Source organism: Podarcis tiliguerta (assembly GCF_965153285.1).
Source record: "Podarcis tiliguerta genome assembly, chromosome: 5".
NCBI classification, from domain to species: Eukaryota; Metazoa; Chordata; class Lepidosauria; order Squamata; family Lacertidae; genus Podarcis; species Podarcis tiliguerta.
Window position 1 is genome coordinate 14419696 of NC_139538.1, and position 27100 is coordinate 14446795.

The window sequence follows — 27100 nt, forward strand, 5'->3', positions numbered from 1 at the left end:
TGGAGGTTTCTAAGCAGAGGTTGGGTGGCCATGTGTCAAGGATGCTTTAACTGAGATTCCCGCATTGCAGGGGGCTGGACTAGATGTTTCTCCTTTCCTGCACCACATTCCATGGCAGCTCCAGGTTTCCCAGTTGCTGCTGCAACACCCGGCCAACACAACTAAGTCCACTGTGGCTTGTTCCCCAGGCAGCTCCAACAAGGCTGCATCAGCAGGAAGGTGGGAATGAAGAAAAGCATACAGGAGACTGCTAGGTGACTTTTTTTTTAACACTTCCCTACTACTTCCAGTTCGCGCTTGTTAGGTAGAAGAGAAGGAATGTAGCAACAATGCAAAGCTTATGCGCAGGAACCTGGGAGGACATGGTCACATTGCGCAGGGGGAGTTATTAAATCCACAGCTTCAAAGTCCCCGTGTACCAGGGTTCATACACATAACATATTTTTCAGTGTATTGGATGCCCCTAGGTATAGGACAACTCCTATTTTGGGGACTCCAAATTAAGAAAATGGGGGGAGATTGAGCTTAATTGTTGACGAAAATAGCTCACCTGCCATACCAACGCTGACAGCCGCGCACCTCTAACAAGCCACCTATCAGCTGTTCCCTCGCAGGCAGAGTCAGACAATCACTGAGCTTTTTGGGGGGAGGGAAGCCCAGAGTTGTTGAGCTTATTGGGGGGGCGTCGTTACCCAGGAGGGGTGCAAGGTTTCTATGATGGGAAAGGCGCAGAGGGGTGATATTACTTCGATCGCCGTGACCAACTGGAGCGGCAGCGATGCTCACGCGTAGCCGGCCACAAACTCCACGTGGCACAAATGGATCACCAGCAGCCTCATCACCAGCTGTAGGGCGGGCTCAGTAGGGGAAGGCAAGCAGACTAAGGAGGCCCCGAGGGAAAGGCGCGGAGGGGTTAGGTATTGTTGATCGCCACAGCCAACTGGAGCGGCGCGGAACCGATTGCGCGAAGCCACCGCCCAGACTCAGTGCGGCACAAACGGACCACCTTCAGCCTCCCTCCTGGCTGAGTGGGAGGAGGAAAGCGGAATACGGAGGCCCTGCGGCTCACCACTGTGAGGAGGTTCAACTGCCAGAGCGTGTATGGCGGCAAGTGCCGTATTTATTTATATATTTAACTGCTCCAAGACGACCCACATTTTTAAACTTAAAAAATGGGGGGGAGGGGGGAGACACCTCATCTTATACATGGAAAAATACGGTACTCAAAAAGCTTAGAAGTGAAAACAGGGTGAAGTCAAGAAAAGAAGGCTGCCTACTGCAGGGCCTCAAAGGAGGGCATGTGCTCTGCATGAGGATAAAATGCAGCCTCTACACACACACACACACACACACAAACACACACACGTCTCTCTTTCAGCAGAGACTGGGCCATGGACAGGTGGAAGAAGATGTTGCTGCACTGCAACCACATTCCCACAGGATTAACTGGTAGTGACATGCAGGGGAAGGTATGAGGGTCCGGTTCAAGTGCATCGCTGGAATGAGCAACAAAAGGCTGCATCAAGTTCCTAGCGATTCCTGCCTCTTGGCTGCACAGGGATAAAAGATTTGTCCATCTCCCCAACAGTCCGTTTTGCTGAGGCCCATAGAACTTGGTGGGCAGGTTCCGCTTCTTGGAAAACACTAGGAAAAGGCAAACCCAGAACACAGGAACTGTCATGTTTAAACAAGAACAAACACGCCCAAAACAAAAAACCTTCCATATATCATTACGTTTGGCAAGGCCCAACTTGGCATTGTAGACAAGAAGAATTCTATCCTCCTGTCAAGGTACTCCCATTTAGCAATGTGCCAGTTTCAAGTATCTGCGACTATTGTCTGGCTCTCAAAAACAGGATTAGGATTCTGTTAGTTTACCTCTCTAAGTTGGCATTTTATAAATCCATGCAGAAGCCATCTTGCCTGGGGCAGCTTAGAATTCCATGGCAAGCGTGGTTCTGTCTTAGACCAGACCTTGTCCAACACAGGTGATGGGACTTGGCTTCCTGTTCCAATACGGGGGGGGGGGGAGTGAGATGACCTGGTGGGGCAGGGGAGCCTCCTCTCTCCCCATTATTGCAGACATTGATTGCTAACTGGTGAGGTTCTGGGTGCATGCCACCTCCAATATCTGCCACTGTGGGTGGCCAATTGTGGGTGGTCTACCCTTATCTCGTTTACTTTAATCCCAGCAGCATTGTGTGACCTCATAACCGCAGGTTATCATTCAGCTAAAAATAATCAAACCATAAAGAGCACACAAAATATCTGTAAGATCAGCCACTCAAATACGGCGCCTCATTGAGGCAATAAACTAAAATATAGACATAAAAAAAGGGCTGGAAGTTGAAAGCCGGTTCCATCCATATTTCAGACGTCGTGATATATCACAATGCTTTATGGCATGGGTAGGCAAACTAAGGCCCGGGGGCCGGATCCGGCCCAATCGCCTTCTCAATCTGGCCCATGGACGGTCCGGGAATTAGCATGTTTTTACATGAGTAGAATGTGTCCTTTTATTTAAAACACACCTCTGGGTTATCTGTGGGGCCTGCCTGGTGTTTTCACATGAGTAGAATGTGTGCTTTTGTTTAAAAGGCATCTCTGGGTTATTTGTGGGGCACAGGAATTAGTTTATTATTTTTTTCAAAATACAGTCCGCCCCCCCCCCCCCCAAGGTCTGAGGGACAGTGGACCGGCCCCCTGCTGAAAAAGGTTGCTGACCCCTGCTTTATGGTGATATATCATGAAGCTGAAAACCAGATTATCACCCAACCCTACTATTTGCCTCTACATAGTTCCGTCCTTATTTCAGACTTTGTGATATGATTGCGATGTTTAGCTGGTGATATATATCACGATGCTGAAAACCAGGTATCGCCCGGTGCTAGTCCAAGGGAGCATAAGCAGCACAAGTTGTGTTGCATAAGATTTCCATAACCAGCGGCCTTTGGCTTCTCTCATCTCCGGCAACCTGCAACATGGGACCCACTAATAAACTTTAAACACTGTAAGGATCACTAGGCCTCCTGTGCCTTTAATAGATGGGATAGTTGTAGATGCAGCTTGTCAGGAATGAAAATTCATTCTGCTACCCAACTGCTACAAGTACCTCCTACTATTTCACCTCCAGCCAACTTCTCTTTTAAGGAAGAAAATGGCTCTATACATCAGTCACTTTTGCCCTCGAGTCCTGCTTGCGGGCTTCCCATAGGCACCTAGGAAGCAGCTTCAACTATAAACATGCTCTGCTCAGAGCATCCCAGCAGGTTTCGATCATTATTTAAGAAGTCTTTTCTTTCTGTGGGAAACAGAATGCCGTACTAGACGGGTCACAAAGGCACTTGTTTTCTTAAAAGGGTGGCGATTTCACTGCTTGACCCAACTTGAGTCAAAGCGCAGCTCACGGGGGGGGGGGGGGGCGCTGACCCACTGACTGAAAATAAATTCTCAATAAACAGATGTAGGCAGGCCTCAGGATTACAGCACCTGTTTCACTGTTGTGATTTTTAACCAAATCCTGAGGTCCACCAACCAGAACCCAGTACAAAATGGTAGCTCAAGGGGTGGTTCTCGTTATTTACTTTTATTCATTTATTAAATTTATATACAGTCATACCTCGGGTTGAATGTGCTTCGGGTTGAGCGTGTTCAAGTTGCACTCCGCGGCAACCTGGAAGTAACGGAGCGCGTTACTTCCGGGTTTCGCCGCTCGTGCATGCGCAGACGTTCAAAATTATGTCACGCGCATGCGCGGGAGGGGCAGAACGTGACCCGTGCATGCGCAGACACGGCTTACATTGCGTTCAGGATGCGAACGGGGCTCCGGAACGGATCCCATTCGCATCCCAAGGTACCACTGTACTGCCCTTTATCTGGGGATCACAGGGCCATTTACAGTATAAAAATACATAACATAATATGTTCCAAAAGCAATACATTCCACAACTTGAAAGGCTATAGATCAGGGGGCAGCAAACTTTTTGTGGCTTGGGCCGGTTCACGGTCCCCCAGATTCCACACTGGGCCGGAGTGTGTGTGCGTGCGCATGCACAAATGCTATTTCCGGCGCTCCTTCCAGCGCAGAGGAGGCGTGCACAGCTTCCCATTGGCCGCAGGAAGCTCCTGCAGCCAATGGGAAGCCAGCCAGCATCACGGAAGGCGGTTCCCACTCTGTTCCGCACCGGTTTAGCGCGGCACATGGGAGCTGACCAAGCGGTTGGCGGGGGTCCATGGGCTGGTTAAACAACCCCCATGGGCTGCTTGTGGCCCATGGGCCTTAAGTTGCCAACCCCTGCCATAGATTGTTTCATTATCCAAAGGCCTTGGTGAAGAGGAATGTGTTTGGTGCCTCAAGATATGTAATGAAGGCGCCAGGCGAGCTTCCCTGAGGAGAGCATTCCACAAATGGGGAGCCACCACAGAGAAGGCCCTTTCTTGCGTTGCTGCCCTCTGGGCCTCTCATGGAGAAGACACACAAAGAAGGGTCTCAGATGAGGATTGCAGGGTCCAGGTCCGTTCATATGGAGAGAGGTGGTCTTTGAGTTACCTCCTGAACCCCATGATCCTCAAACTAAGATGATCTGCATAAAGGTAAAGGTACCCCTGCCTGTACTGGCCAGTCTTGCCAGACTCTAGGGTTGTGCGCTCATCTCACTCTAAAGGCCGGGAGCCAGCGCTGTCCGAAGACACTTCCAGGTCACGTGGCCAGCGTGACAAATCTGCATAGCCAAGTACAAATCTGCAAATCTAAGCCAGCAGAGACCAAAGGTTGAGGAAAAAGAAAGCAGTTTGCTGTTCCTAGTAACTAGTGGGAGTCAGACGCTAATGCTGAGCCAATATTTTCAAATCATTTGTTGGGCACTGGGGTAGGGTGTGTGCTATAAATATTAGGAGCCTGGTCTTCTCCCTGGTCAATAGAGCTGGACTTTCGGCTTGTTGCCATTTCAGGCTTCAGCTCAGCTTCAGCCCTTTGAGGAGGCTGTGGGCAAAGTGCCCCCTGTACCTCATGCAGTCTGGGCAGAACTGGGTCCAACTACTACCGAAAATTCCTTCCATTGCCCTGGAATAATCCCAGATTGGGAGCCCTGTCAGAAATTCAAATGGTGGCTGGATCTAGCCTAGCTAGGCAAGAAAATCATTTAAGGGGGATTCCCCCTCCCGAAAGAATGTAGCAGAGCAGTGAATGGTGTCAGGCCACTAGGACCCTGGCCAGGGTCCAAGGATGCCAGCCTTGTTTCAACTTTGTTCAAGCCACCTGGCCTCAGGAATCCAGAACTGGAGGCTCTCCAGGCCTAAGATCTGGGCAGCAGAGGCTTTGAAGGGGAGAAAACTGTGGCCATTCCAAGAGCGCTGCTGAAGAGGACCCTGTCTGAAAACATGAAGGGCCTGGTCTCTCCCACCCACAGGCCTGGCCTGGACTAATACAAGGCTCCTCACATCCTGGAATTCTGGTTTGCTGCACTGTGAAATCCCCACAAAGCTGTGCTCTGAGTAAGACTCTTAAAAAAGCAAGAATGTTTGCATCTTGCTTTAAAAGTTCTGCATTGACAACTCGCTCCTCCCCTCTGCTATTCAAACACATCAACTACCCAGAAAGCCCTTTCTCAGTTCCTCTTAAGCTATATACAGGTACACAGAGAGGGGAAAAACAGAAACAAAACCAAGAACACCCCACTATTCAATGCTGTTTCTTCCTTGGCATGAGCCCCACATTCCTTACCACCGTCCTCCACAAGAACAGAGAAGGGAGGGGGAAGGAAGGAAGGGGGGAACCATGAAACAAATTTTCCACCCAACACCCCCTGAGCCTTCCCCTCCCACACCAATCACACAGGAATAAAATGGATGCAATGCACGTCTCTTAACTCCGGAGTTTTGCTGGTACACCATGACATCAGCGAGGGAGAAAGAGCCAAGTTTAGAACTCCATCTGGGACAAATAATGTCGGGGCGCATTGTGCTCCCTTTTGTTTATACACAGCGACCGAGAATGCCTTGGTGGTAAGCAGGCTCACTTGGAAGATTGATTTCCCAAGTCTTCCAAAACAATATTTTGCATCCTGGAGCTACTTTGGGGCTCAAAGTTAACTTTCCGAGATAGCGAGCTAAAGTGGTTATTTTGTGTGGGTTTATTTTGTTGTTGTTGTTGTTCCTTCTCGCTCTTTCTAAAAGGGAATTCATTGTTTCTGAACGTTATAATTAGCCCAAAAAGATGGAGTGTTCACTTAAAAATTAAGGAAAGAATGCTGCGGCAACAGAAGGAAATTAAGGCTTATTGTGTACGGATGCTTATCTTCCTTCCAGCTAGACCTTAAAAGACCTCTGCAGTTTTCCAGTGTGGGTGCAGTGAACTAGTTGGGAGGATGACGTGGCCATGGACTCCAGAAACAGATACACACACACACCTTCAGCCTACAGAGATTCACTTGATTCAGGTGTGAGTGCGCCACAAATATTCAAGTGTGTTGTATGTACAGTGGTGCCCCGCAAGACGAATGCCTCGCAAGACGGAAAACCCACTAGACGAAAGGGTTTTCCGTTTTGGAGGTGCTTCGCAAAACGAATTTCCTATGGGCTTGCTTCGCAAGAAGAAAATGTCTTGCGAGTTGCTGCGATTTTTTTCCGCTCCCCACCCCCTTTTTCTAAGGCACTAAGCTGCTAATAGCCTTTTAGCAGCTAATCCGCTAATCCCTTAAGCCTTTAATAGCCGCTAATAGCCGCTAAACCGCTAATAGCGCTAATCCGCTAATGGGGTTGCTTCGCAAGACGAAAAAACCGCTAGACGAAGAGACTCACAGAACGGATTCTTTTCGTCTTGCGAGGCACCACTGTATAAGTTTCCTGCTGCAATTCCTCTGCCAGCTACAGTCTCCCAGATCTCCATCTGCATATCCTGCCCAGGTCCAAATTATTATTATTATTATTATTATTATTATTATTATTATTACCCTCCTAGCTGGCTGTGTTCCTCTCTCTTATGCTGCACTGAGTATCGAATTCCAGCGGTTGCAACCATCAGAGGACAGCCAACCCTTAAGCACCTGATCAGCCATTCAAGTTTGTTAGGCCACAGCAAAGTGATCTGTGCTAATGAAGACAACCAAACCTAAATGCCAGCTACTGTTAGGCATTGGGCCAATAGAAAAAAATGCTTTGATAGCTATAAAACATGCAAGCTCTGCCTTTATCGTCCTCAGGTGTGCAGATTTTTGCACGGTTGGCGTGAAAGTCTGAAGAGGGTTTTTCGAGTGTGCTCGCTTGAACGTACTCGCCTGAGACATCCCCACAAAGCTGAAAGCCCTCTTCAGACTTCACAACGATTGTGCAAAAATCTTAAAGTGGCAGAGGATTAAAACAACATCCACTGAATCTTCCCCAAGCCTCAAACCCTGAGGTTTCTTTCTCAAAAACAGCGGATGAGTCAGTAAACCAGATTCTGGGCTAAACAACTTTAGCCTGCACTGAATGTTACTCTATACCAGCACCACCACCGCCCCCCCCCCCAAAAAAAACCCCACCCTGCGTTCAAGAAAGTGAACACAACAGAGAGAAAAACCACCATGTTGGGCAAAATGCACCTGGTGCCTGGCTAACTTTGAACACTGATTTTGAACATCACGCAACCTCTAGTTTCAAAAAACTGTTGCTCTATCTATACCAGGGGTCAGCAAACTTTTTCAGCAGGGGGCGAGTCGACCGTCCCTCAGACCTTGTGGGGGGCCGGACTATATTTTGAAATAAAAATAAAAATGAATGAATTTCTACACACCACAAATAACCCAGAGATGCATTTTAAATAATAGGACACATTCTACTCATGTAAAAACACGCCAATTCCTGGACCGTCCACGGGCCGGACTTAGAAGGCGATTGGGCTGGATCTGGCCCCTGGGCCTTAGTTTGCCTACCCATGATCTGTAATTTACAGAGTGGTCTCTGGTTTCCTAATCCATCGCTATGGAGGGCTCATCCACAGAGCCTGCTATGTCCAGAATTGCTCTGTGCAGGTAGGTGACCCCATGATTTGGACCCTGATTGTACAGTTATATTTAGCAGGGGGAGCCTGTGTGCATAAAGCAGCCCCCCTCCTCAGACATGTGCCCCCCCCCCCAAATGCATGGATGGCAAGGGAGCAAACAGGATCCCACTTCTCCCTTACACACACCTGTCAATCATGCCAGGGACAGCATCTGAACTCATGTGAAATGGAGAACTTAAAACACATGACTCTGTAACCAGAAATCTTGGGCTTTGAAACAGGTGGAGCTTGAAACCTTTCTAAGCAGGTGTGTTTTGAGTACAAAACAGACCTAACCCAAGGACATTTCCCCAGGATACAGGGGTACCTTGGTTCTCAAACTTAATCATTCTGGGAGTCTGTCCAGACCACCGGAACTGTTCCAAAACCAAGGCACGGCTTCCGATTGGCTGCAGGAGCTTCCTGCACTCAACTGGAAGCCGTGGAAGCCCTGACAGACGTTCGGCTTCTGGAAAACATTTGCAAACCGGAACACTTACTTCCAGGTTTGCAGCGTTCAGGATCCAATTTGTTCAGGAGCCAAGCCATTCAAGTACCAAGGTACCAGTGTACAGTGGCACCTCGGGTTAAGCACTTAATTCGTTCTGGAGGTCTGTTCTTAACCTTAAATACCACTTTAGCTAATGGGGCCTCCCGCCACCGCCGCTGCGCAATCTCTGTTCTCAACCTGAAGCAAAGTTCTTAACCCGAGGTACTATTTCTGGGTTAGCGGAGTCTGTAACCTGAAGCGCCTGTAACCTGAAGCGTTTGTAACCCAAGGTACCACTGTACTGTGTTATAATGGAATTGTACTGAATGTCTGCGTTCAACTGCATTGGGTTTTTAATCTTGTCCCATATTACCTCTGGTTTGACTCAGTTCTGGGGAACATCTCAAGCACAGCAGCTGAGGCTTGTTAGAATTAGACTTCATCATTGCATTCTCCGTTAGAAACAGTCAGTTTGTTCCATTTACAATACAGGACAGACTGCAGGTTAGTATTAATAACGTACGTGTACGTGTGTGTGTGAGAGAGAGAGAGTGTGTGTGTGTGTGTGTGTGTGTGTGAGAGAGAGAGAGAGAGAGAGAGAGAGAGAGAGAGAGAGAGAGAGAGAGAATGGACAGATGTTCTTCTCAGCTATCTGCATAACTTAGCTTAAATTTCGGCTATTTCCCCATCTGATGAGCAAGTATTGGGTTGTTTTAATTGGCAAGCCTCTAGATTATGTTTGGAGCAACATCCATTTAACTAGAAATCAGGAAGTTGCCTTTGTTGAAAAGCCATCTGATGCTAGAAGGGGGGAAAAGAGCCCTGGACCATATGCAATGAGCAGCTGCAGAAGGTCAGGAAATGAGCAAAGTGACCGGGACCAGAATGATGGGCCGTGACTCAGCGGTGGAGCATGTGCTTTGCATACAAGAAAGTCCCACGTTCGGTTGATGGCCTCTGTAGTTAAAACAAGTAGCAGAACTGCTAAATGCCCCTGCCTGAGGAGGCCCTACTGGTATGAAAACAGCTTCAGGAAGAACTTTATGATGGTAAGAGTTATTCCAACAGTGGAATGGACTCCCTCGGAAGGTGATGGACCTCAATTCCTTGGAGGTTTTTAAGCAGAGGTTGGATGGTCCTTTAGTTGTGATTCCTGAAGTAAGGTAAAAGGTAAAAGTTAATAGACCCCTGAACGGTTAAGTCCAGTCACAGGCGACTATGGGGTTGTGGCGCTCATCTCGCTTTCAGGCGGAGGAAGCCAGCGTTTGTCCATAGACAGCCTTCCGGGTCATGTGGCCAGCATGACTAAACCACTTCTGGCGCAACGGGACACCGTGACGGAAACCAGACAGCAAGGAAACGCTTCCCGCCGCAGCGGTACCTATTGATCTGTTTGCACTGGTGTGCTTTAGAACTGCTAGGTTGGCAGGAGCCGGGACAGAGCAATGGGAGCTCACCTCGTTGTGGGCATTTGAACTGCCAACCTTCTGAGCAGCAAGGCCAAGAGGCTCAGTGGTTTAGACCACAGCGCCACCTGCGTCCCTGAAGTGCAGGGGGTTGGCCTAAATGACTTCCCTTCCAATTCTACCATACTGTAATTCTGACCACAATGGTACCTTGGTTTTAGAACAGCTTAGTTTATGAACAATTTGGAAATAGAACGCTGCAAACCTGGAAGTAGGTGTTCCCGTTTGTGAACTTTGCCTTGGAAGTGGAACATGTTCCACTTCCTGTTGAGTGTATTTCACTTGTAAATGGAGTCTCCCGCTGCTAATCAGAGGCTTCTTGTAGGCTGTTGAGTCCCGAGCACCCACGCAATAAAGATGAGATATGTGGAGCTTTTGTTTTTGCTATTTTTTTTCGTTTTTGTTTGTGTGGCTTTTTCTTTTATTTGACTGTGACTTGTTCTTCGTTTTATGGGACTGACTTGTGACTGTGGCTTGTGACTTTGTTTTTGTGACTTGTTTTTGTGACTGTGTGGAACCCAGTTCAGCTATTGATTGATAGACTGATGGACTGTGCGGCCACAGAAATGGATAAAAGCCCCCCATCCAAACAATGACTATCATCAATGCATGTAAGGGGGGGGGGTTATTTTTATCATCTACAATACTGTCTTATTTATATTATAGTACAGTACATTAATTATTGCTTTCATTTTATGGATCAATGGTCTCGTTAGATAGTAAAATTCATGTTAAATTGCTGTTTTAGGGGTTGTTTTTAAAAGTCTGGAGCGGATGAATCCATTTTGCATTACTTTCTATGGGAAAGCACGCCTTCGTTTTAGAACGCTTTGGCTTTGGAACAGACTTCCAGAACAGATTAAGTTTGGGAAGCAAAGTACCACTGTATAAACATGTTCTTCTCAGTCTACTGCAAGAACATCCCCCACAAACAGATTATTTTATGTTTTTCCCTATGCATTTTAATACTATCTAGTTTCTACACCATCTAGATTTCTTTAAACACATACAGATTACTAGGTTTTTTTAAGGCACTGTTTCACTGGTACAGAAAGTTCTGCTGTTCACCCTCCTAATTTATCTTTATGCAGTACAGTTACAAGGTAGTATTCTAGTCAGGGACTATGAAGCAAAGTTTGACGTCAGACAGAATGGGTCCTCTTTGATCATCTCTGAATAATGAGGAATGACCATCTGCCATTGTCTGACTGGCAAACTGCTTGCATAAAGAGAGGCACGCAATGCAGATGTTCCAAAATGAGAATAATGCTCATTTTCTCCCTTCACTGCCTCTATCCACCCTCATGACTATTTTAACCCTGCTGTGTTTAAGGCTCCCCACCCCCATGCACTCACAAAACTGGCCATTTATACATGTAAATCAGCAAAAATTAAAATGTTCTCTCCTGGTGTGCAACACTAATGTACTTTCTATGGTTTGAAGGTTCGTGATGCAGCAACCTGGCTAAAAACAGGTACAGGCTTCGATGGGAACTTGCCCCTCCACCCAAAAAAACACACATTACAGGGGTACCTCAGGTTACAGATGCTTCAGGTTACAGACGCCGCTAACCCAGAAATAGTACCTCGGGTTAAGAACTTTGCTTCAGGATGAGAACAGAAATTGTGCAGCGGCAGCACAGCGGAAGTGGGAGGCCCCATTAGCTAAAGTTGTACCTCAGGTTAAGAACAGTTTCAGGTTAAGAACGGGCCTCAGGAACGAATTACCGTATTTTTCGCTCTATTGGACGCAGTTTTTCCCCTCCAAAAATTGAGGGGAAATGTGTGTGCGTCCTATGGAGCAAATGCAGGCTTGTGCCATAGCCGCGCGCAACCCCTCGGGCAGGGAGAGGCTGCACGGGGCTATGGCTTCTTTAGCCCTGCGCAGCGTCAAGGAGAAGCTGCACGGGGCTGAAGGGGAAGCCAAAACAGTGAGCGGGATGGATCCCACTCGCTGCCTTGCCTTCTTCCATAGCTGCGCGCAACCCCTCCAGCAAGGAGAGGCTGCACGGGGCTATGGCTTCTTTAGCCCTGCGGAGCCTCTCCCAGGAGGGAGAGGCTGCACGGGGCTAAAGGGGAAGCCAAAACAGTGAGCAGGATCCATCCCGCTCACTGCCTTGCCTTCTTCCATAGCTGCGCGCAACCCCTCCGGCAAGGAGAGGCTGCACGGGGCTATGGCTTCTTTAGCCCCACGGAGCCTCTCCCAGGAGGTAGAGGCTGCACGGGGCTAAGGGGGAAGGCAAAACAGCGAGCGGGATCCATCCCGCTCGCTGCTTTGGCTTGTTCCATAGCTGCGCGCAACCGCTCTGGCAGGGAGAGGTTGTGTGCAGCCTGTACGCTGCTCTTTGGGGCTGGGGGGGGGAATATTTTTTTCTTGATTCCCCCCCCCCCCAAAACTGGGTGCGCCCTATGGTCCGGTGCGCCCAATGGTGCGAAAAATACGGTAAGTTCTTAACCCGAGGTACCACTGTATGTGCAGTGCCTTGAATTCCATCACAGAAAAACAGTGGAATAAATGAAACATATGAATGCTAAAGCTGCAATGCTATCAACTCTCATTGGGGAGTTCCATTTTACTTCGTGGAACTTGCTTCCAAACACACAGGGATAGATGTTATGCTGCAACAGAGTGCTGCTAGAGAAGCCTTTCTCAACCTGTGGGTCCCCAGATGTTGAACTACAACTCCCATCACCCCTAGCTAGCAAGGCCAGAGCTCAGGCATGATGGGAGTTGTAGTCCAACAACATCTGAGAGCCTTCTAATCAGGCCAACACCTTCTTCTGTGTGATGCAAAGGGTCAGAAATCCAAAAGAGAAAACTCAGGGATTGTATTGCAACATAGGGAAGGGATGTGGTCTTTAAGATAGTAAAGAATGCATCCAGTGTATCCTTTTGGTAAAATGTTTGGCAATGAAACATCGGGAGATACCATTTTATTTATTCTAAATTGCTTGCCACTTGTTTAGAAACAGCCTATTATAAACATGCACATGCATAGGAATGAGAGACACCGATTTTGTGATGCAGATTATATTGCTTTCTTTTCCCATAGTTAAAAGACATAAAGCGGAGAACTCAACATAGTTTTAGTAACAGAGCTCTCCTCACCCCCACCCCAACAGGGCAGGAATTTCAAGCAAACAATAATAATCAAGTAATGTGTTTCATGCAGCAATTTTACACATTCTGGTTGGCCTGGACCCACAAAGTATTAGCAGGAAGGCGTATCAGTTTTCAAACACTTCACAGTAATAAGTACTATTTTAATATACAGAGCGTGTATTTATATATCTGTCTATACAATGTAAAGGACCCCTGGACGGTTAAGTCCAGTCAAGGGTGACTATGGGGTGTGGCGCTCATCTCGCTTTAAGGCCTCAGACAGCTTTCTGGGTCATGTGGCCAGCATGACTGAACAGCTACTGGCGCACGGAAATGACGAGTGCCAGAGCGCACAGAAACGCTGTTTACCTTCCCGCCACCTATTTATCTACTTGCACTGGCGTGCTTTCGAACGGCTAGGTTGGCAGAAGCTGGGACAGAGCAACGGGAGCTCACTCCATCGTGGGGATTCAAACCACCAACCTTCCAATCGGCAAGCCCAAGAGGCTCAGTGGTTTAGACCACAGCGCCACCCCTGACCCCTGTCTATACAACAGCAATAATAAAAGTTAATGGAATCTTTCACATTGCCTCCAAGTAGTATTTCTCAGTGGAGAGTATTTACCCATTCAACTGCCTTCCATGGTCCGCAGCAAGACAGGCACGAATCAGTTTTTAAATTATCCCCCTCAACTATAGGCTGTCATTTCTGCCCTATTTCTGCCATACCAGCCTGTCACCAAGCTCCTGAATTTGGGAGGTATATCCAGAGTGACTGGATCTCTTTAGAGTGAAGATCTACGGACAGTCAAAATGATGCCTGTGTGGAAACTCATGTTCTCATCCCATACACAACGAAACAGCACTCTTGTCTTCAAGGGTCAGCTACGTGAATGGTGGTCCAAGGCTGCATTGGTGGGGTCCTGTTCCCAGCAGGGACTGTGTCACTGGCTCCTGGATGACTATGCACTGGCACGGACATCTGAACGCTGGTCAAAACCTGTGCATGAGCTTGAGCTGTTCAAAGGCAGAGGCAGAGCCAGCAAGTGTTGGGAATCGATTAGAGCATGCTGCGCACAATTCATGCATCAAAGGGGCTGGGATGTCACTGGGAAAACCTCTAGCCATGTGTCATGGACTGGTTGGACGCAGAGGAGTGGTGGTGGTGGTTGTTATATTATTATTATTATTATTATTATTATTATTATTATTCCGTCCATCTGGCTGGGCTCCCAACAGAATATAAAAAACATGATCAAACATTAAAAACTTCCCTAAACAGATCCCTGCCTTCAGATGTCTTCTAAAAGTCAGATACAGTCATACATCAGGATGAATACGCCTCAGCTTAAATATTTTCGGGTTGCGCTCTGCGGCGACCCAGAAGTAACGGAGCGCATTACTTCAGGGTTTTGCCGCTCGCGCATGCACAGACGCTCAAAACGACATCACGCGAATGGACGGAAGCGGCAGTGGCGTAGCATGGGTTGTCAGCACCCAGGGCAAGGCAAGTAATTTGCACCCCCTAACCCGTGGATTTGCGCCCCCTAACCCTAACCCCCAAATGTTGCGCCCGGTGCGGCCGCCCCCCCCCCTGCACCCCCCACGCTACGCCACTGGGAAGCGGCGAAACGTGACCTGCGCATGCGCAGACATGTCTTATGTTCGCTTCAGGATGCGAACGGGGCTCCGGAACAGATCCCGTTTGCATCCAGAGGTACCACTGTAGTTGTTTATTTCCTTGACATCTGAAGGGAGGGCGTTCCACAGGGCGGGCGCCACTACCGAGAAGGCCCTCTGCCTGGTTCCCTGTAACCTCACTTCTTGCAGTGAGGGAACCGCCAGAAGGCCCTTGGAGCTGGACCTCAGTGGACTGGACAATGGGGGTGGAGACGCTCCTTCAGATATACTGAGAAGAACCAGCTGGGGGACCCCCAAGGGAAGTTGGCTCCGAGTCCAGAGAGTGGTGGTCGGACAACAATGAGCGGTCAGAGGGAGAAGACTAGGAAGAGGATGTGTCGGAAGCTAAAGAGGGTAACAGGGCTTAGTCAGCTGGGAGAACCTGGGGCAGAGAAAAGTCCAGAATTAGAGGCAGAGGCTGAAGTAGGGCAGGGAGGGAGGCCAAGAGGAAGAAATGTGTCAGGCTGGTGGAGAGGCAGGGGTGTCTCCCCCTCCTGCTGCGACAACTCCCCTTCCCTCTGGCCTCCCAGAACCAGAAGAGGCATGAAAAGGGCGGAGGAAAGGTCTGCTGTGCACAGACACAGTCTCCAATTGCTATGGGGAAACCGTGGGGAGGAGGGGACTTTGGGGAGGCAACAGTTGCCTCAGCAACTGCCTCATGCGGGGAAGAACTACTGGAGATGAGTTGTTGTGCTCATTTAGGCCCGACACTCCACCAAGATTTGTGCAAATTGTGTATTTGCTAATCAAGAGTTAACTCGCACGGTGTGACTTACTGTGGCTCGCTCCCGACACCATGCTAATGTCTACTTTACCTGAAAGGTATTATGAGCATTTGAGTATGTTATCGTCTACATTAGAACAGTCCGAAATCATGACCCAGTTCTGCTGCTGAATGCGAGTCTTGCAAACTGGTTGAATGGGAGACCTGCTCAAAACCACATGCAAGCCATTCTGAGCAATTCCAGGAACAATATAAATTCCAGAGTACAATATAAATCAAAGAACCAAGAATAGTAAGCACAACCGTTATTTGTTATTATTTCTTAATTCTACTGTATTTTTTGCACCATAACACTCACTTTTTTCCTCCTAAAAAGTAAGGGGAAATGTCTGTGCGTGTTATGGAGGGAATGCCTACGGGTGGCATGCCTACGGATTTCCCTCCTCTAAAAACTATGTGCGTGTTATGGTCGGGTGTGTGTTATAGAGCGAAAAATACGGTATATCCCGACTTTCCCCCTAAAGGAGGCCACTGCAGCACAAGGCAATCTTACCCACAAGGTAATCTGGACAAAGCAGCATACCTTAAGTGAGTCATATGCTGTATTATTTAATGCATAGGCCTCAGAGTTCATGTTTGAGTCTCTTACTAAAACGACGACAGTTTTTATTTCTTAATATGGGCATGAACTGCACATAAGACAAAGAGAAAGGAAGTGTGGTGTAGCAGAATCTCTCAAATCTTTGAAGTAAGTCAATTGGCACATTCAAAGCAAGTCAATTGGCTCTTCAGCCTGTCACTTTCAGAAGTTACTGACCTGCTGAGTTCCATCTCCATTGACTAAGTGAGGCATCATAGCTACCTCCCCATTCAGCAACGATGGCAACTCCAGTGGGATTTGGTCGGTCATCATCATTGTGACGTACATTCATGGAGAATTTTCCTCAGCGGGCCTCCTAAAGGTCAAAGAAAAACACACATATATAAATCTTGAGTAATAACATTTGAGAATTCCATTCTTGCTTCAGTACCAATAAGGATTTGTCACTTGTGGCAACTAGCTTCAAGATCTGTGGGCAGATTTTGCTGTTGTTGTTCCTGCATCAGATAATCATAGCAGAATCATAGGACTGTAGAGTTGGAAGGGACCCTGAGGATCATCTAGTCCAACCCCCTGCAATGCAGGAATATGCAGCTGGTCCATACAGGGATCGAACCTGCAACCTTGGCGTTATCAGCACCATGGTCTAACCAACTGAGCTATCCAGGCTCATCTCAACAGGTGAATTGATCATCACCATCCCGCCCCCCTGATACTACCCAGACTTCTGAATGACCCAAAGCCTAGTCTCAGGGGACCCTTTTAGCCTCTCGGACAAGTACATTATGTAAAGCTGCTAGCACATTTGCAAAGCTAAAACAGGTCCGGAATGATTTCAAATTGGATGGGGGAACAGTGTGTTCTGATTCCTGCACTGAATAAGATCTGTTAATCACCCACCATTTTCAAAGATATATTTCTATGGTCCTTTTCAAAGTAGTTTGGGAGAATTTTCAAGTTTCTGATTTTTTTCTAAATTGAAACATACAATTTAAACTGACTTTCAGCAGATATTGTGTCAGAGAAACATTCTATATTAATCATTTTTATGCAATTTAACGTGTGAGTGGCTATTAAGATAGTAGCACCATGCCATAAAATGTTGCATGCACTTTATCCCTTAGGTAAAGCTTCTCTGGTGTGTGTGTGTGTGTGTGTGTGTGTGTGTGTGTATTAAACAAGAATACGTAAAATTAATAACAATAATTCAGTTTGGATCCTAATACAAAACATCTCTAGGCAAGTTATACACAAACCACCAAGTTTAACAATAAAATACAACCCCCTCCAACACTCTCTCACACAGATGCACTAAATATGATTATCATAATCTCTCAAAAGTCTGGGAGAACAGAGAGATCTTAAGACAGCACTAAAAATATAGTGGTACCTTGGGTTACAGATGCTTCAGGTTACAGCCTCTGCTAGCCCAGAAATAGTACCTTTGGTTAAGAACTTTGCTTCAGGATGACAACAGAAATCGTGCGGCGGCAGCGGGAGGCCCCATTAGCTAAAGTGGTGCTTCAGGTTAAGAACAGTTTCAGATTAAGAACAGACCTCCAGAACGAATTAAGTTCTTGACCCGAGGTACCACTGTATGTTAAAGTTGATGTCTGGTGGGCTTTGCTGGGGAAAGCATTCCATAGTCTGTATGGGGGGACACCACTGAGAAGGCCCTCTCCCTTGTCACCAACCTACAACCTCTCTCAGCGGGGATACCTGGAAACTGTCTTCAGATATCAAAGACAAGATCAGGTATGGTCAACGTACCTGCTGCCCAACTTTTTATAATTTATATACTTTGCATTCAGACATGGCAGCTTGTCTTGAAAAACATTTGCAAAGCATGTGAGGCAGGAGGTTAGATTTAAAAATTTGCATCCATACTCTTATCCCGAGGTTTCGGGCAGGTTGCAACATTTCAAATGCACACAATGAAGTACAAACATGATTTTACAAATGTCTCAACCATAATAGAAACAAACTTTAATAAAATGCCAGCTAACCCTCCCAAAGTACAAATTTACCACTGTTGATCATTAAATAACAGTTCAAGCAGAGAAGAGTTAGAAAAGCCATTCTTTTTCAAACTTAGTGCACCCCTAAAAAAGGAGGGTGCATAATATAGATTATTTACAGAGCCACAAGAAATGTGGGGAAGGAGATAACTTTTAAGCATGCTCTGGCAAATATTTCCAATATTTAGAAAGCTAGGCTTCCTGGATGACACCAGGCAATGCAGTGTTCTCAGGCTGTAAATGCTGACACCCTAAGCCAACACTTCTGGAACTATCAAAGAAAAGTTCTGGCAACTTTTCAAGAACAGGTCTTATAAATCCAATGTTAATTGTGCCTTCACACTGGTTTACAAGGCAATAATCCTGACTCTCTAGCAAATACACCGCAGCACACAAATGAAGTTTTCACAGGTTAAGGAAATAGATACTTCGACAAAGACCCAGAAAAGCACTATATATACTTCCAGCACCTAGTGCCTGAACGTAACCTATTATAACTTTGACGTCAAGCCATCTCTGGTCTCCTCTCCTGCAGTGCATGATCCAGTAGAAGCTTCTAGAGTTCAAGACCATTTCCATAGACTACACAATTTATTTCCCCCTTGAATAACAGGCCCATCGTGGTTAAGCTGCCACAATACACCCCAGTAATCTTTGCACTGGGGTAAAAAGATTGGAACCAGGAAGTGTGTCTTAAGAACAGGTGCTGCATGGAACGAGAAGTTAAGGCATGAAACCAATCAAAAGAAGACATTTATCCAACATGGAAGCAGTGACTGAATCAATATTGGCAAGATTACAGAGTTAGAGGATAATAAAGAATTCTTGGAAGCAGACAGAAATCAGGCATTTTGAAAGTGGTATTCAAAGTCTGCAGAATGGAACTTGCTTTTTTAATTTTCCTTAATCTGAGAGCACCTCATATCTTTCTCTGGTTCCTCTCTGCCCCAAAACATAAACAAACATTTCCTTGCTCAAGTGTCAATCACCTTCACTCAACCCATCAATCAAGGGCCCACAATGAGGCTCCAGTCATTTACATTTTCTATATCCCCCACATCCACAATTTCGCACTTTAAGAGGCACAAAGGACAAGAGAAGTCTATCCTACAGCCTTGCTTTTACAAGTCCCTCTTGCAAAACCACAGATTACTCATGTTAGGCTTTTGTTCTGTTTTTACATTCGTGACTTATTTTTCTTTTGACATGTTAAAATATGGTTTTCCAGGGTTGGTGTGGAAGGGCATGATTCCATTATTTGCCCAACTTTAGAAAAATAAATTAGGCATTCACTAATAACATATTCAAGAACCGCTTGGCATGCTTATGATAGCGTTCTCCTTTGCGTGATTGATGGAAGCGTCTGCAAAAAAAAATTGGTTTCTCTCTTTCTCTCCTTCTAAAGGTCTGTCAGTCAAAACCACATGAATTCCCAATTTACTTCTGGCTTTCTATAGAAGTTCATTAAGGAGATTCTAGGAGGTTAAAAGGCTGACAAGAGATGGCTACGTTAAATACTTCACCTGTGGGACACAAATCCAGCCATCATTACGCTCTCTGGGCAAAAGCTAAACTAAATCTGCTAACAGCATTGTCAATTACAGGGCAAGTTTGGGAACAACAAAATTAAAAATGCAGGGAAGTAGCTGAGTCTCTAGGGGCAGATTACATTTTCCACTGCATTTCGGGGTAGCAGGGAAACAAAACAAGCCAGAGCAAAGCCTGAATTGCAAAATGCTTACAAAAGACTGAAACAAGTTAAAGCTTTGGTTTCACTTTCAGATTTTATATGCATTCCTTGTGCTTGACTGGAAATGTATAAGAAATACTAATTTTCAATTAATCCTCATATGTCTTAACCCACTTAAATCCATGGCATATGGGGGAATTTTCATAATATTGCTAAGCTTAAGCTGTAGACCCACTAAGTCAAGATATGCTTCCAACTTTTTGCAACTTGGAACCACCCTAAGCCAATACTCTTGCCTTTTGACCCTCACTGTAATCAACCTGTGCGTCAAATTGATAATGCAATATCCTACAGCTCTTTAGTTAAATGATGTGCCTTTTGTGGGGGGAAGACTCTGAAATTAACTCAAGATGTCAACAACCACTAAATATTTATTAGATCCATATGGGGGAAGACAAGCCATCCAACAGACTAGAGCAGCATTTATCTAAGAAATGTCCATCTATGGCCAGTTAACCTGAATGAATGAGTTAAGTGTTAGCTTATGTTAGGAGTTGCAAGGATGTTTCAAGTCCCATAATATACCATACATAAGAATTCAAGTTTCCTAGAAAAAAACACGTCTTGACTCTTAATGCATGCCAAAACATGTTCCTCACTTCCATGTCCGAATTTTGACTGGAAAAGCTAATAATAACAATTTATGAAACTCAACATGAATCCAAATTAAATCTCCAAAGGAAGAGAGATATTTGGATTGTGAAAACAGCAGCACAACCTCAATCCGAATTTGAGGAAGGGGCCATGTACGACTCTGTTTACCCTTTCCACAAAACCTCACGGTCAAACTCTTGAACTGCTTGCCTTCTAGTTGCTTGTCCTCAGAACAATTTCTTTACAGACTCATCCGACATGAACACACACTGCCTGCTATAAATAAAACAACTGAGCTGAGTTTCCTAGCCCAAGGAGGCTCTTGCCTTTAAATAGCAAGTCTCTTGATTAACATTTTGGTACCCAAAACGCACTATAGATGCATGGAGACTTCCTGACACACCCAAAATTGCTAGGAATAGATCCCAATAAGACAGACGGAGACAAGAACTGAGTCACATGGCAACGTGACAGAATAAGACCATTCCTCTGTATGAACCACTTCATCCTTCATAAGCCACCTACCGGACACAGCTGATTGGACGGCAAAGAGCTTCCTAAATACAATAAACAGACAATGTGATTCACAGAGGTCAACGGTCACCATTAATTTTTAAGCGACAGGATGTCTGCGCCCAGCCTGTCACATCTCGACAATGGCATAGATGCTCAGCCTTACAATCAACAGCTAGGCATGTTATTGATCCTATACTAAACAGCGGCAATTTACTCCCTGTTGAGGGAAGCTTTTAATATTTGATGAATTATTGTATTTTAATATTTTGCTGGAAGCCGCCCAGAGTGGCTGGGGAAACCCAGCCAGATGAGCGGGGTATAAAGGTATAAAATATTTAATAATAATAATAATAATAATAATAATAATAATGGAATTATGGTGCTGCTTCTCACTTGCGGAACTAGGAAATTACTACAGAGAACTGAGGCTAGTGATACCTTGATTTACAAACATAATCCATTCTGGACGTCCAGTTGTAAACCAAAACAGGGTGCAAACCAAGGCGAGTTTTCACCAATGGGGCCTCCCCCCCCAAAAGAGTTGTAAATCTCCCCCCCCCCCAAAAAAAGGACACACACTTCAGGGTTTGACGTGGTTGTAATCCAAAATGGCTGTAATCCAAAAGGGTTGCAAACCAAGGTACCACTGTATTAACAGCTCATAAAATCAAGTTTCCCCATGAATGCAGATACAGGAAGGGTTTTGTTGTTGTTTTTTGCCACTTGTTTCACCAAAAATCTAACAAGAGGAAAAGAAAGTCCTAATTTAGCAACAAAGAGCACATCTGCATAGAAGACAGATTCGTGCCACAGCTTGCTGTTTTGAGTGCAGGGAGGAGCAGCGATAACGGTTCATGTAGAAAAAAGCTCTTGATAAGGCATGGGTGACTAGAGGTGTGTACACAGCTGGATGGTCAAGGCACAAAAGAGCCTGGAATTTGTCTTCTTGTCTGATGTGCATTCATTAGCATAGTTGCATCGCATCTACTTCAAAGCCTCCTTAACCCTAGAAGAACTCTTTGTATACCTAATTGCAAGCACGGCAGATTAATCTGAAAGCATCCAAACAAAACCGCTTTATTTGTAACAATCCCACATAAAAGGGTTTATCTTCTGTAAATTGCAGCAATTAGCATAAAGAACATCTTGCTGAAAAGCTACCATTTTTCTTCAGATGGCATTGCTTTTTTATATTAAAAAAACAACAACAACCACACAAACACACACCATAAAACCAGCAACTTCAGACAAACACTATGTGGCTTTTTAGGAAAAACAAATATCCAGGACTCCATGCAAAAGGTCAACCATATCAAAAGTTTGTGGGTGCTTTTATTCTGCTGAAACTCAAAGGTAATCAGGGAAACTGAAGTGGCAACAAAATATCTATTGATTTATTTGTAAATCACCACCACCCCTGCCCTGGAGGGAGGGTTACAAAGAAACAAAGGATGTATTTCTGCATTATGAATTGTCAATAATAAACATATCAGACTTCGACAGGACCCATACATGACAACATTTAGGAATTATATGCAAACAGTGCACAAGGAGGATGATAGTTAAAGGATCGTGATATTTAATCATATGCTGACGCAGCAAATCTTGAGAGACAAGTTCATGAAAGATATATCTACCAATGGCTCTGAGTCACAACAGTACCTCTAATACTATGGGCAGTATGCCTCTGTATGCATATTATTTGATGGGTATTAAGGTAAAGGTTGGACCATAAAGAAGGCTCATCACCAAAGAATTGATGCTTTTGAATGATGGTGCTGGAAGAGACTCTTGAGAGTCCCATGGCCTGCAAGAAGATCAAACCGATCCATTCTTAAAGTAATCAGCCCTGAGTGCTCACTGGAAGGACAGATCCTGAAGCTGAGGCTCCAATACTTTGGCCACCTCATGAGAAGACAAGACTCCCTGGAAAAGACCCTGATGTTGGGAAAGATGGAGGGCACAAGGAGAAGGGAACAACAGAGGACGAGATGGTTGGACAGTGTTTTCGAAGCTAGGGACATGAGTTTGACCAAACTGCAGGAGGCAGTGGAAGACAGTGCCTGGTGTGCTCTGGTCCATGGGGTCACGAAGAGTCGGACACGACTAAACGACTAAACAACAACAAAAGGTAAAGGTAAAGGGACCCCTGACAATTAAGTCCAGTCGTGAACGACTCTGGGGTTGTGACACTTATCTCGCTTTAAAACCCGAGGGAGCAGGCGTTTGTCCGCTTCCGCAGACAGTTTTTCTGGGTCATGTGGCCAGCATGACTAAGGCACTTCTGGCGAAGCCAGAGCAGCGCATGGAAACGCCGTTTACCTTCCCGCCAGAGTGGTACCTATTTATCTACTTGCACTTGACGTGCTAGGTTGGCAGGAGCGAGAAACAGGAGCTCACCCCGTCACAGGGATTTGAACCGCCGACCTTTTGATTGGCAAGTCCAAGCGCCACCCGCGTCCCCTTGATGGGTATTATGAGCAAGCAAATGCCATTGTGTTAATGTCTGGCTGGCAGGTTTAGCACTGTCATCTATCTGATTGTGAGAACTGGATTCCAGGCTACATAGTGTGTTCACCTGATTAAAGCAGGACTCCTTTTTAGGCCCTTGTGAATTTGACTGCTCTTTTAGCCTAAAACTGCCAACAAGTTTTAGTTTATTTTCTTGTGGTTTTAAAACTTTCTGTGTGTTTCAAATTGGATTTTTAAAAAAGTGATAATATTATTGTTTTATCTTGTGTGGACTGCTTTGAGGTTTTTTTTTTCCTGCAATCAAGCGATATATAAATTTTATAAAATGAACTAATTAAAAAGAAGTTTTTGGTTTTTGATTTGCTTTTTTAAAAAGCAGGCTTCTTTTTCCGGCCAGTGATGGCAGCAGCAGGGTGACAGCATGAGTTGGCCAAGCTGTGAGAAGGGAAGATTGGGGCAACCTGGGACAGAACAGGCAAGGTGCCAAGAGAGGAGAGTTTGGAAGGGAGTTTTGCGGGTAGGTTGGAGTTGGCAAGCAAGACAAGTGGAAGCAGCAGCCCCAAGCAAGCAAGCAAGTAAATACCGTATTTTTTGCTCTATAAGACTCACTTTTTCCCTCCTAAAAAGCAAGGAGAAATGTGTGTGCATCTTATGGAGCGAATGCAGGCTGCACAGCTATCCCAGAAGCCAGAACAGCAAGAGGGATTGCTGCTTTCACTGCGCAGTGATCCCTCTTGCTGTTCTGGCTTCTGAGATTCAGAATATTTTTTTCCTTGTTTTCCTCCTCCAAAAACTAGGTGCGTCTTGTGGTCTGGTGCGTCTTATAGAGCGAAAAATACGGTAATCCCCTTTTAAAGCCATCTAAGTGTATTTCAATACAGATAAGAAATGCCATGGTACATCTGCAGCAGCACAACCGGACGCCTCCATCTTCCCTGGCTGCAACAAAACATGTCTCTCCCGCATCCGTCTCTACAGCCACAGCTGGCCCTGCAACCTTCGAACAGCTCCCTTCACCCCCCCCCCCATGGATGCTTCTTCACCCCCAAAGGAGCACCTCCATTGCCTCCCAAGACAGAAGGGTAGCAACCCACCAAGAGTGGTTGACTCACCTTGAAGACAGCCAACATCATTCCCCTCTTCCTTCCTACACAGCAGATTGCTAGCAGGTATTCTTGCCACAGCCACCATTCTCAATTATTTTGCCTCTACCAACTGCTCTGGTCAGACCTCACCTGGAGTACTGTGTCCAGTTCTGGGCACCACAGTTCAAGAAGGACACTGACAAACTGGAACGTGTCCGGAGGAGGGCAACCAAAATGGTCAAAGGCCTGGAAACGATGCCTTATGAGGAACGGCTAAGGGAGCTGGGCATGTTTAGCCTGGAGAAGATGAGGTTAAGGGGTGATATGATAGCCATGTTCAAATATATAAAAGGATGTCACATAGAGGAGGGAGAAAGGTTGTTTTCTGCTGCTCCAGAGAAGCGGACACGGAGCAATGGATCCAAACTACAAAAAAGAAGGTTCCACCTAAACATTAGGAAGAACTTCCTGACAGTAAGAGCTGTTCGACAGTGGAATTTGCTGCCAAGGAGTGTGGTGGAGTCTCCTTCTTTGGAGGTCTTTAAGCAGAGGCTTGACAACCATATGTCAGGAGTGCTCTGATGGTGTTTCCTGCTTGGCAGGGGGTTGGACTCGATGGCCCTTGTGGTCTCTTCCAACTCTATGATTCTATGAGCAAAACACTTGAAGGGGCAGATTGGGTGCTGGACCTCCCATTTTCTCTTATTTGAAAGCAAAGTTTACGGCACCACTTTGGAGCTTTGCCCTGCTCCCTTTTCATTTTGCAGCTTAGCTCCGTTCCGTGTCTGACATTCCCATGAGTTTAGTTCACAAAGGTCAAAGTAATTAGGAGGAAAGCTGACATTCCAATAAATTCTGTCGCTGCTAGAGTAGCTCAGGACATGCAAGGTACAGTTCGCAAGCACACCAGACAAAGGGAATCTCAGGAATGAGGAGATTAGTTTTTAAGTGGCATTAAAGAAGAGTGTCCTGTTTCATGAGGCAGACCAAATTAATCAGGGTAGGACACCTCCGACAAGATCCAGTAATCAAGACAGCAAGTACTGGAGCTACTTGGGGAATCTTGACTCATTCAGAGAAGGGTTCTATTCGAACTGGAGTTTCTGTTGCCTATCCACAGAGCAGTCAAAACAAAAAATTTAAAAGCAGCAATAGTTTTCAACAATTAAAGCGGCATATAAACATTTTGATGTGCAAAATGCACAGGAAACACTCTGGACTAATAAATAGTTGAACAACAGGTAAATCTTACCCAAAGAACAGAGGAATAAGCATTTTTAGTATTTCCAAACAGGAGCAAACATCAATCTGGTGATCAATTCAGACTCACTGGTATTATTATTGTTGTTGTTGTTGTTGTTATACCCCCCCCCCTTCTGGCTGGGTTACCGCAGCCACAATACTATGTTAGCCCAGTTCACACATAATGCTAAGCCAAACCATGGGTACACAAAGCAAAAATTATGGCTGTTTCACTCCTTTCCTGTTCCTGATGAGATACGGTTTACCTTAGCATGACATGTGAAGCCATCCTAATGGTTTGTCTCCCTCAAAGAAACCACGAGTGGCAAGCCAAGAACAAACCTTGGCTACACAGCCTGCGTTTGCACGTAATATGAAGCCAAACCATGGCTTAGCTCTGGACAGCACAGAGCAGAGCAGCTGTGATTTCTGGTCTGTGTATCCGCGTGCTTGCCTATTCGTGCTAAGCCACAGTTTGGCCTAGAATTATGTGTGAACCAAGTCAACGTCACACAGGGAATTGAGCAGCACACAAGTGAGACAGCAGTATTACATGTAATATGTTCACAGTTCCATGATGCTTTTACAGCCTCTTTGCTTGCACTTCCCCCAAAACAGTCGCTGGGGCTGCAACGGGGAGTACAGTCGTACCTTGGTTCTCAAACGGAATCCGTTCCGGAAGTCCATTCGACTTCCGAAAATGTTCGAAAACCAAGGTGCGGCTTCTGATTGGCTGCAGGAACTTCCTGCACTCAATCGGAAGCCGTGTTGGATGTTCAGCTTCCAAAAAAAGTTCGCAAACCAGAACACTCACTTCCAGGTTTGCAGCATCCAGGAGCCAAAACATTCGACTTGCAAGGTGTTCACGAACCAACGTACGACTGTACTGGAGAAGAAGATTCTCAAACCTTTACCCATAATCCTTTCCTGCTGAATATACACACAGCCCCTCACCAAGTGTTTTTATTTCCCCGAGGAGGGGACACGTTATGCCTGTATCTTATCCCCAGGAAAGGTAAAAGCAGCTTTGGGGGAGTAATTTTTGTGTTGGCAAAGAACACAGAGGAGAGTTAATACGCCTCTCTCTCCTCCCCCTGGGTGCTGGTTCTTCCTCTCAATACTACAGTCTCAGCAGCTGCATTTAAGCAAAAAGAAGTGTGTAAAAAATAATAATGGATTCATGTGGAATGTCTGTTCTGGCACAATATCCTATGCATATTTTCTCTCAATTTGCCTAATAAGCAGTGGGGGCCCTGTATTCTCATGATGCTGCATTTAAAGGGGAATTTTCATTCTAAAGCATACACAGAACACTAAATAAGTTCTGAATATGCTGGGT

At 45.8% G+C, this 27100-nt stretch overlaps 1 protein-coding gene across 2 annotated transcripts in view; it reads right to left on the reverse strand.

Moving 5' to 3' along the window:
* Positions 1–27100, reverse strand: part of FNDC3B (fibronectin type III domain containing 3B) — a 285915-nt gene that overhangs the window by 187888 nt on the left and 70927 nt on the right. For both annotated transcript variants that reach the window (XM_083441945.1, XM_083441946.1), the window contains exon 2: positions 16301–16439. In XM_083441945.1, the coding sequence (XP_083298071.1) occupies positions 16301–16411 (111 nt within the window). In that variant the 5' untranslated portion in view covers positions 16412–16439. The remainder of the gene's footprint in view (positions 1–16300; positions 16440–27100) is intronic.